Here is a 12,129-nt window from a genome sequence, read left to right as displayed (position 1 = left end):
AGCATTAATTATAAATTGGATTTATTATTTAGATTATTATTAAATAGTGTTTCATATGTCCTGTCAACTGAGCAATTTCCAAACTACAAGAGCAAGGGGAGAGTTTCAGAATATTGAACAATGTGACAAACCAGAGATTTTATTTTTAAATTGAACTTGAAAACATTGGAATGCTACCTTAACAGAAAGCGGGTAGTTGCAGAATATCTGACCCTTATGACCAAACTAAAACGTATAGGCAGACCCGGAGCTTTAGAGAAAACAGGCTGAGCCCACTAGAAACATTTCACATCCTTCACATAAGAAATGTATGACCACATCAGAGACTGTATTTTCCACTAATCATACAGACACAAGTCATTTGAAACAGTAAAACATTGATGAACTCACATATCTGTTACGTAAAATACTTAAATGCAACCAGTGGTTCCCTTTCTTTCATTATTTCCACATTGTTACAACACCGTACAAGGCTAATATTATTACATTTGAATGTTTATTTTTTGATTGTGTTTTTTTTTCAGTTATTTATGATTTACTTTTCTTCTTGCTTTGGAAACAAATGTTTCCCATGCCAATAAAGTTCTTTAAATGTAATGTAATTGAAATTGAATGAAGTGGGGCAGGGATAGAGAGATAAAGGAGCAGAGACAGAATGATGAACCTGGAAAACAGCCCCCTCGGCCATCTGTTTTGGTTGCTGTGTTCACAAACACAAACAGCCCCAGGACAGCAACACAATTAGACCCAACCAATTCATGACAAACTGGAAATAATCAACCTAAAACAGAGACAATTGGTACGCTACCATGCCCTGAACAGAGAGTACACAGTGGCAGAATATCTGACCCTCCCTACTCATAAAAACTGAGAGAGAGACGGAGAAAGAGAGAAAGAGAGATGGAGATGGAGAGAGAGATGGAGAGAGAGAGCGGGAGAGAGAGAGATGGAGAGAGAGAGAGAGAGATGGAGAGAGAGAGAGAGAGAGACGGAGAAAGAGAGAGAGATGGAGATGGAGAGAGAGAGCGAGAGAGAGAGATGGAGAGAGAGAGAGAGAGAGATGGAGAGAGAAAGATGGAGATGGAGAGCTGGGGAGAGACAGAGAGTGTTCTGTGATCAAAGGGAGCCCCAGTGACAGGCTTGGTGATGATGAGGTAGGAAAACACATGCAGGTAGAAAGAAGACAGCGTTCTCCAACGTTCCCCAAGGCCAGAGAGAGACAACCTCAATTCTATCCTTGCTGTAATTGAGTTGAATATGAAAAACACCACCATAAAACCTGGCAGCATAGTGACATGACCGCAGGCGTACTGGCAGTTTGGGTGGTGCCTCTGCTGGGTCTTTATGAGCTTCTATTGAAAAGTATTTTCTCCCCCTTATTGTTTTCTCTTTATTTTGCATATTCTTACATTATATTTTTAACCAAAACCTTATATTACATAAAGGGAAACAGAGTGAACAAATAACGTTTTTATCTAATTTAATTAGCAAAGTTTTGCAACACATTTTGTGAAGGAAGTGTCCCCTCACACTCATTAAGTGGTGGTCCTTTTGCTTCAATGACTGCAGTAAGACGCTGGAGAAATTCTGGCCTCTCTTTCATGACCTCGTGGCCAGAATGACACAGTTGTAATGTGTCGTAGTAACTTCAAACCTGCACCCTAATGGGAGATCAATGGTGTGTATTCTGGGGTAGCCATAGGGGGAGTTTGGTTGGCTATTTGGATTGTTTTCATCGAGGTTGTTAACTTTGGGAAGAACATATTTCCTAATATCTGTGTGCGCGTGCGTGTGTGCATGTGTGTGCATGTGTGTGTGTGTGTGTGTGTGTGTGCGTGTGTGTGTGTGTGTGTGTGTGTGTGTGGTCTACTTAAAGACCTCATGCAGTGATGTTATCCCTCATGGAACCAACCCAGTAATAGGGTCTGCTGCTACTCTACAGTACATCATGACCCATATACACTCTTTACAAACACACATTTTTACACTCATTGCACACAAACAAACACACACATATACACTGCATGTTCGCACATATACCTTCGGGAGATTATGTTGTAACAGGTGATGTAACAGTTTTTTTTTTGGGGGGGAGGGATTCTAACCCTAGCCTGAACCACCTACCAGCCTACCTCTAACCCTCCCCCTACCTCTAACCCTCCCCCTACCTCTAACCCTCCCCCTACCTCTAACCCTCCCCTTACCTCTAGCCCTCCCCCTACCTCTAACCCTCCCCCCACCTCTAACCCTCCCCCTAGCCTAGCATCAACCAGAAAACAAACACTGACGCTAATATTGTTAGCAAGGATACATTTGCCTAAAAATACATCTAGAATACATCTAGAACAAGCAAATAAACTTATTTTGGTGCAATTTACTTCCTTGTTATTCATCTGTTCATAAAATACCATAAAACCATTCCCTAACAAAATAGTAATTGTAAAATTCAACAACATCTTTTATTTTTAGAAAATGAACAAATATCGCCAACACAGAAAACTGTTCTTTTGTGATTTATTTGCTTGGTCCCAGTAATGTACCCCTAAGTAAGTACAACATATCTCATCAGCACATTCACATCCATCCCACTTATACCATGCCAACAAACAACAATATGAACACACATTTACACATCATGTAAATGTGTGTTAATATTCCAGTCATCGTTGCCTTATGACAAGCAAATCCATGCTCTTTCTCCGTTTGCCTAATCAATGACACGTAGGCTACTGTAATGTATAGTATATACAGATGTTTTGTACCTGAAAAGTGGGCTGTACCTTTGCATATGTCCCAGTGTTGGCCGAAAACACCATCACATCAATATTTTTCACCCAGATATCATCAGGAGAACGGCTTTGGAAAATTAAAGAAATCATGATTACATACTTTTTCAGATCTCACTTGTCCTTCAATACAATTTCTGTCAAACATGATACTAACCAGCTAAGGGTCCCCCGGGGTGGAATGTCCTTTTTTATTCCCAGCTGTCTCTATAAACTAAACTAAAGGGATATTTATTTGGTTGATTCTTTGAATTCTAACATGAACCCGCAGATACTTAACTCATTTGAGATCCAGGTGCTTTGGTTTCTGCCATTTTTATATTTATCATATTGCTCATTTGACATCCTGAAGATTAGATGGGGCAGGAAGCAGCGGAAGGCACACCAGTGATTATCCTCCTGTCTGATATCTCATCAAGGAGTAAAGTGTAAGAGGGCTTTTGTATTGACTGAACTGAAGGGCTTGTTGTGCAAGGCGTGGAAACAATCCTCATTTACATGAAGGAAAAACACTTGCAATGTAGTTCTGATTTGCCTTCTGGTATTTTTGTACATTCAGTCTGAGTTTGTGTTGTATTTCCCGTCTTGCAGGTTATCAGTTCTGTTTTTAGTTCAAAGTCCAACCTTTTCTCCCTGTCATGAAAACATCTGAAATTTTAAAGACCTTCATACTGTATTAACCGGTTTTCCCTTTTCTTTCCGCTCCATCCCCACTGTATTTCTTGCAATTTCTCCCTCTCTCCCCTCTTTTTTGATCAACCCTGTTTTTCTCCATCTCTCTCTCTCTCTCTAGATGTGCGAGGTTCCCTGGCTCCCTGGATGTCATGTGTTCACCCCTACGACGAGAGGACCATGTGGAACCCCAAGTTCTGCGTTCTGACCGATTGTCAGATGCTGCTCCTGGACAAAGAAGAGGTAGCTATTGAACTACCACAACATCCGATATCTTCTTATTCTCCTCATCTAGCTTCTCATTTTCTCTCCCTGTCTCCTCTATCTCTCTCTCTTTATTTTTCCCTCTCTCTCTCTCTCTCTCTCTCTCTCTCTGTCGCTCTTCTGCTGTATTTATTCCATGGGCCCTGGACACATTTTACAGACAATTAATAACTGTCACTCAGTATGATTTTTTCCCCCTGTATTTCCTGAACTTTCTTTGCGGGGTTGGTGTTTTTTTTCTTCCTCTGTCCACCATAATAGGTGGTCTTTCTTGCAGCCATTCTGAAGCTCTTCTGGCTCTAGAGCGGGCCGCTAGGCCCAATTGCTGCCTGGGTACCCCTGTCCCACTGCGTCACGCTCCCTTTCGCTTGTCATTCTCCTCTCCGCCACCTCCTATGCTGTCGTCTTGATGTCCCAGCCTCCTTCTGTACTGACTGTGCTGAGACTCGTTGGTCTGCCATGTGGTATTGGTGGCGATGGTGTCCTCTTTCGTTAGGCGCTGTCCAATCAGGATGGAGGGCTCCTCTATTGGCTGTAATTAGGCTACCTGCATAAGATGAATAGCAGAGTTGCAGAGTCTATTTAGCGGTGCCTCCACTACTGGTAAAGTGCACTGTTCTATTGTCTAAATATTCACATAAAACAAAGACAAACTATTATCAGTAAGGTCAGTGGTGCCTTGCACCACTTATTGATATCCATTCATGTTGCCATCCACTGTTTGGGAACAGTGCTCTCCCTTCAACTGTGTGGAATGACTTTACATATTTCACGACAGAAAGCTGATTTTGGATTTGACTTTGGCCCGTACGTATTGCGGGGGAAGGGAGAAACAATGTCATGCTTGCTGTCACACTTTAAACTTGTGGGGCAAGCTTGACACTCCACGTAGCCAGCGGGCATCTTTGTTTCCCGAGGTAACAACTAAATCAAATCGTTTCCACATGGCAGCCTTTCCTTGTTCATTTGCAATTTTTCCCAGCTCTCCCTTGGTGAGTTTTGTTTTAACTTCCCCGGTTTCCATTGCAAGCAACCTTCACGTCTCGTTCTCACAGAGACTCATTTTGTACGTTCCTGGTTGGCTTTGCCTACACCATGTCAAGTGTAGCGAGAAGAGTAGTGTGCTGTAGTAATGTAGCCGTGCAGATTAGGACCTGAGTCTGACCCTACCCAAGTCACTGATGAGAAAATGGGCCCCACCCAGCCCTGATCCGATGCACTTCCCAGGGCCAGTCAGGCTCAGGTGGGGTAGCCCTGCTTCGTTCCACGCTGCTGTTAACACCAATGGAGATTCAATACAGCTCCCCTGGATTTGTAGAGCTGCAGAGGCTGTTGGAGGCCACCGGACAGAACTTGTGCATATATGTCCTCGTTAGTTTGTCGCCCCGCGTATCCGCTTTATGGGTTCTCCCAGCTGGAGTCTCTACGGGAGTCTCCGGAACCCCCAACCTGGCCTGGTTTTATGGGCGGAGACGCGATAATTAATGACGGGTGTAATCAGCTGTGCTCTGGCCGTACTCGGCAGCCAGGTTGGCGTTGTCTGCAGGGTCACTGGATCGCCAGGCTACCCAAACGCTCCAACTAAATGTCCGCTAATGACCAAGAAACATTCTGCGTGGTCTAGCGCATTAAGGAATATAAATCATTTAATATTGTAACAACGTGTGGAAAATGTATTCCAAAACAGTGACACGACTCAATTCAGAGGAATTTTAACATGTAGCACACAGAGGTTCTGTAACAGGCACCTTTTCATTACTACCTTCCAGTAATTTGAGTGGTGATTAATCTAATTTAGTTTATCATCTAATTATTTATTAGCATCAGGTGTCTTAAATAAGGGTCGGACAAATCCTGCTGGATGATGGTTCTTCAGGAGCTAGTTGGGTAGTCCTTCCTAACATGACACTGCAACACATCTCACACAGAACAGGGAGAACCATGACAAATAGATATTACATCTAGCAAAGAGGTACAGTACAGGTATTCTTAGATAAACAGCCATTCTAGGTAGAAACTTTATGGAGGTATAGGTCCTGGTGAGATGTAGAACTGTATATTGCTCATTGATTAGTGCCTGTTGAGGGTGGTCAAGGGAATCAGTGGTGCAAAAAAATATAGATTTTCTTTTTCTAAACAACAATTACATCATTGTGTCCACCAGCCTCTGAGCTAATGGCTACAAAATTATTAACTAACATATTTCATTCCCAACAGAATATGTCTGGTTACCCTAAAACCAATACATGACCTTCCGCTGGTTGTAATATGATTTATTTAAGCGCATAAATGTCCCACATCCCGTGGTTATAAAGATGTCCCATTTATGTCTGAGACAGTCATGTCCATTCAAATCAAATCAAACTGGGAAAATTCCGAAAATGCATTCCATTGGGCTTGACAACATTCCAATTCATCTCAACATTCCTTTTATCAGCTGGCAAACATTATATTGGGTTAAATCCCATACTTACAACAAGCCACAATATATGAGTTACGAACAACTTAAAAAATATATTTTTAGGAGTGTCTATCCTACAATATATTAATCTGATCAGTGGCTTGTCGGGAACAATTTAATGCCATTGGAATATTGCCACATTTCTTTGCCTATAGACTTACTACTGTTATGGTACAGCTGCTGGCAGCGAATCGGAGGACTGACAACAGTGGAGCTGTTATCAACATCCCTACTGTGTCATAGTGACACAGGTGCCGTGCGTGCGTGTGCGTGCGTGCGTGCGTGTGTGTGTTTGCGTGCGTAGGAGTGAAATGGCTCGCGGACGTGTCCTTGTGGATCCGTTGTGAAATGGCTAGGTAGTTAGCTGTGCTCAGTAGAAGCAGTTCATGCTGTGACGTCAAATGCCCCATGAGGGAGACGTTTCTGTGTTTGCTTGGAAATGAAATGGAGGAGGGGTTTTGTGCGGTTTTAGCTTGGTGCTTGATGGGGGACTGTTGTGGGTGTGTTCTCTGGGTACCTGGTTCAAGCCCCCGGGTGGTTCCTATTGCTGGAGGGACCAGAATCCCTGTCTGCTGCAGAGGCATCGAAGCGAACCGCCCAGGCGGGGCACGGAACTGTTTTTATCTGTTAGAATCAATTACACATCTGTAGCCCCCTGGAACCAACCACAGACACACAAACATACACACAATACAGGTACCGTATTTAATTGAAGGACCTATAAAAACTGGATAACGGATAAATAATTAAAGCTGTGTCCGAGTGAAGTACGATAATTAGGGCGTCCTAAGAATAATGTGCATATCCCCGAAGCACAGGTGTCATAAAGCATGAAGTTTTACTGCTACACTCTTTATACCACCTCAGAGAACCATTGGCGTGTGTGTGTGTGTGTGTGTGTGTGTACGCGTGTGTGTGTACGTGTGTGTGCAGTACCAGATAGAAGCAAAGTTCTGGTATATCATTGTGAGAGGCTGTCCATTAAAATGACACAGGTTTGAAAATGTGGTGGCAGGGGTGTTATTAGGGGTCTCTGACCGTATGAGATCTTCTGGAGCGAACATCACGCACGCACGCACGCACACACACACACACACACACACACTCAGGGAATGCATAAATGTGAAAACGGGCTAAGTGCTGAAGGAACGTTTCACGCGCCCGTGAAGGGGGAGTTCCTGCTTGTGAACCACTCTGCCATGTTATTCACCTATTTACTGAGCAAGAACACCTTTTACCTTTTTCTATCCTTGTCTGGCCCTTTAAAGTTATTGTTCTTCAAAACGTTTAACTCTAATCCCGTAACCTCAACCTAACCTAAAACAAACTTTTTTTTCCATCATGGCCAGCAGTCCCCACAAGGTAAACTGTTTCCTGTTTTGCTTCCAGTGATTGTTGGTCCCCTACAGGATAGTAAACCCTGTATAAACACACACACATACATCACGGCATCCTAGTGTGTGTTACTTCCTCAGCTGGCAGCCTGGCGTCACTGTGATTGGATTATAATTTTGGGGGAAATTAAAATAGATGACATTATAAACCGCGCCACATAATGCTCCTCCAAATATGAGGGAATTAGTGTGTGAGGATAATCCGGTGACGATTGGTTCCAACAGCACCACCGTTCAGTACCGGACTGTAGACCTTCTGTACTCCAGTTGCTGAGGGAGAGACAGGAAGGGAGGGAGGGTTTGTGCGTTATCCAATAAAACAATCAGCCTTGTCTGTTTCAGACCGTGGGTCTGTCCTGAGGGTTGTGTCTGTTTCAGACCGTGTGTCAGTCCTGAGGGTTGTGTCTGTTTCAGACCGTGGGTCAGTCCTGAGGGTTGTGTCTGTTTCAGACCGTGGGTCTGTCCTGAGGGTTGTGTCTGTTTCAGACCGTGGGTCAGTCCTGAGGGTTGTGTCTGTTTCAGACCGTGGGTCAGTCCTGAGGGTTGTGTCTGTTTCAGACCGTGGGTCAGTCCTGAGGGTTGTGTCTGTTTCAGACCATGGGTCAGTCCTGAGGGTTGTGTCTGTTTCAGACCGTGTGTCAGTCCTGAGGGTTGTGTCTGTTTCAGACCGTGGGTCAGTCCTGAGGGTTGTGTCTGTTTCAGACCGTGGGTCTGTCCTGAGGGTTGTGTCTGTTTCAGACCGTGGGTCAGTCCTGAGGGTTGTGTCTGTTTCAGACCGTGGGTCAGTCCTGAGGGTTGTGTCTGTTTCAGACCGTGGGTCAGTCCTGAGGGTTGTGTCTGTTTCAGACCATGGGTCAGTCCTGAGGTTTGTGTCTGTTTCAGACCGTGGGTCAGTCCTGAGGGTTGTGTCTGTTTCAGACCGTGGGTCAGTCCTGAGGGTTGTGTCTGTTTCAGACCATGGGTCAGTCCTGAGGTTTGTGACTGCTCTTACGGGCTGACTTGGTTATTTATTTAGCTGCGGACACTTTGACAAGGCAAGTAGCATGCCGAGCTTTTACAGAGAGAATAAATAATGAACACATGTCCATAATGCCTGACTGGCCAGGATACTGACTAGGAAAGGACATAGAAATGGCTCTCACACACACATGCAGGCACACACACAATTCCAGCATCTACACACTTACAGTACGTAACACTCATTGACACACATATACATATCCACACACACACCATACAGAAACATGTCCCATGGTGCCCTCGGCATCGATTTGGTAGCTACTGGAAATGGAAAGATACCCTCATGGCTGAAGGCAATTATGAGCCTGACCATTCGAAGAGCGGGTCTGACACTGTTCTTATCTGAAGATAAACGAGGAGTGGAGGTTTCCACTGGAGGGAACATAAAACTGATAAAATCTGAAAAGCGGGGGCCTGAAACAGCACAATAAACTGGTGTCCCTAGAGAGAAGGAGACAAACTGGGTTAGAGTTATTGACGTTCTCACTCTTCTGCGTCACAGAAAGAGCTGCACATTTCTCAGGCTTTGATTGTGCCCCATGGCCAAGTAACTCATTCTGATTAAATCAAGGAAGTGTTCACCACTCCCGTTCATTTAGGACACTCATTTATTCCAAAGGGACGAGGAGAGGGGGATTTAATATGCCTGGTTCTCCCTATGCACTTGTAGTTGTGCAGATAAGGTGTCACCAGCAGAGGGCACTCCAATAAAGCCACGTTGTTATCACAGTGCGCTACGCTTTATGATTTTGAAGACAGGGAGGGTTATGGCAGGGAAGGAGGCCAGGTATTGAGTTGACTCGTGTGCAAAAAGCTCGATAAGCCATTATCACTCCGCTGAAAGGACATCTGGCTTCCTGTTTTTACTCCCATCTCATCCCTCCCATTATCTGCTATTATCTGCCTGTCTTATCAATGGGAGCTCAGTGTTCAGAATGCTTTGTGGAGAAGAAAGGCCTCGTCTTGACACAGACTAATGACCTGGTGTGGTCCTTGGTTTAGCTCTATTATTCGTATAGATCAAGACCTCAGAGACCCTTCTAAAGCACAAAGAGATCGCTGGTTTCTACATGGATTTCTAGCGTTCTTTCATTCATGCATTCATTCATTCTTTAGTTTCTGTTTGTCTCCTTAATTATTTGTTTGCCCTTTTCTTCACTCATCACTCTCTCTCTGTCTCTGTCTGTCTCTTCCTCAGTCCCTCGCTTTCATTTGCTTGCTTTCATTTTCTATCATTTTCTTGCTCTGTTTCTCGCTCTTTCTCTCTGCCTGGCTCCTCTTTCTCATTCTCTCTGCCTCCTTCATTATTTCTATGAATCTTTCTCTCTCTGTTGTCTCAGCAGGTCAATCCGTTGATGTTACAGGAGAGGAGGTCAGAGTCATGTAAGGTCCGTTTGCTGCGACGTACCATCAGCGTTCCCGTGGAAACCAACCTCCACAGCCCAGAGTTACAGAGCCAGCCGTCCACTGAGAGTGGTGAGTAGTCACATGCAAGCACTCACAAGTGTTCACACACACACACTCACACACACACACACACACACACACACATGCAAACACACAGAGAACACTGTCAGTGCATGTTTTTTGTACTGCTCATTGACAGCCACCAGAGGGGGATCTTACATTAACGCTCAACTCAGCTCAGGCTATCCTCTGGGACCGGTTATTCTCAACTTAATCATTTCTGATTAAAGTTCAAAACGTCAGTTTTGTCGCTATTTTTAGGTTTTACTACGTCACACGCCTGTTTTAACCAGGCTTTTATCCCAGCTATAAAACGTAGAAAAACATTGTTAAAATATTCTCAACAGCTTACATCACCAATGTCTGAGATATTTGTCAATTTGTCTCAGCATGTTTCATCTGTACCGTCTGAAAGAAAAGTCATTTTTTTTCAGTTAGGGAAAGGCAGCACTGACTCAACTCTTTTTCTGCTTTGTGTCAACAGTTGCTCAACATGCCTGAACAGTGTCTAAGTTAAGGGTTCGCACATACCTACATCCCTTTCTCGTACTTCAAATCGTTTAATACCATAGTAATAGCATAACAATCAGCATTTAGGTTATGGCATTAGAAGGAAAGCTGGCTTAGTGTCCTTGGCTTGTATGCGCTGTTATCACTCAGCCGTCTTTCAGTGGAGTTAGTTCCTAGGTGATGTAATGTGTGATAGGGCTTATGGCAGTGGGTCAATGGCATGGTATCACTACAGTACATGTGGAGAACACCTTCTCTAGGTTTAGGCTGACCTGGCAGCTGTAGACCCTGACGAGTAGAATTCGCTGGTGCTCTTCAAAATATCTTTGGTGTTATCATACAGTACCACAGGTAACGTAGAACGGATTGGTAGCCCACTCTGTAACTGTACAGGTGCACACAGACACACACACACACACACACACACACAAAAACAAGTGTTCTGTGAGGGATCTTTGGCGGACCCTTTGGGCAAAACTTTTATTTGGTTTTCCCTGGAACCAAATAAAGGATAGCTTATGCATGCCATCTGTTAATGTTAAAAAAAAAACAGTCTCTGGCAGGGTGTCAGGACTGACACTATCCTCAGTGCCATGGTTGCAAGTAAAACGTTGAAGGCCGGGACGTTTGTAGGCGTGTACTTCCTTGAAGGTGTGTGAGGTGAAGGCCAATGACACTTTGTTAGGGTTCATGCAGCCTACACTGAACACTTCAGAAACGGAAATATACGGAAGGAACGCGAGCATAAGACAAAAGAGGGTACATTTTGCATTTGATGGGCAGAGCTGAAGTTTGTGTGAACAGTTATGCTACCTTTCTACTTGACAAGTAGGTTACACCGCCTCATTTAGCTAGTTGGCTTGATAGTCAAGGAAATCTATGTGTAAGTTACTTGATGATGATGGAGAAACAGTAATAATACGTAGAAAATAATTTGCTGTTCTTGTTTATTCTATTTGTATGAGCGGAGATACGTTTTGGGAAAGTTTCTCCAAAGTCTTTGGTTGAGGCAATAAGCTAACGAGCTGTGTCAGAGCAGCCACTCCTTGATTCCATTTCTTGCTGGAAAATAGTGTTACAACCTGGTGTTCTCTGCAAAATGTTTTTTTTTTTTAAAACATGCATTGTGGGTTTTGACTAAACTACACAATTCAGTTTTTTCCTAGTGCCTGTAATGGCAGCAGTAAATGCTTTCCTTATATATCTCATATAACAAGTACACATCCCCACTTAACAGCCACAGTAGGCCACAGTACAAAGCAGTTTCCCAAGGTGCATAGACACACAGGTTTGGGAACGAAAAAAGATTTGGCAATGGTTACGCTTGAATGCAAATATCTTCAGTCTATAACATAAATGTTTGTTACTGCAACAACGAATTATGACAACTGATTGATGAAAAATATATGTTTTCATGAACCCCAAGCCAAGAACACAAACTTGGGCATACTTTTTACAGCAGTGGCGAACTGTCGAAGTGCGCACATTATTGTCCTGGCTTCCGCTAACTAACACAATTAGGGTTTCATGTTCGCTAGATAGCCATCAATGAGTC

General features: G+C 43.7%; 1 protein-coding gene across 3 annotated transcripts in view; it reads left to right on the top strand.

Annotated features, from left to right (window-relative positions):
• LOC105015240 (disabled homolog 2-interacting protein) overlaps nt 1-12,129 on the top strand; it is a 191,230-nt gene that overhangs the window by 10,451 nt on the left and 168,650 nt on the right. For 2 of the 3 annotated variants that reach the window (XM_010878239.5, XM_010878238.5), the window contains exons 2-3: nt 3,580-3,701; nt 9,938-10,073. In XM_010878239.5, the coding sequence (XP_010876541.3) occupies nt 3,580-3,701; nt 9,938-10,073 (258 nt within the window). The remainder of the gene's footprint in view (nt 1-3,579; nt 3,702-9,937; nt 10,074-12,129) is intronic. The other variant, XM_020053385.3, reaches the window with a different exon arrangement.

Source organism: Esox lucius, chromosome 14 (genome assembly GCF_011004845.1).
Source record: "Esox lucius isolate fEsoLuc1 chromosome 14, fEsoLuc1.pri, whole genome shotgun sequence".
Classification (NCBI taxonomy): Eukaryota; Metazoa; Chordata; class Actinopteri; order Esociformes; family Esocidae; genus Esox; species Esox lucius.
The sequence above is the reverse complement of the archived record's forward strand: the minus strand, read 5'-3'. Positions and strand labels throughout refer to the sequence as shown.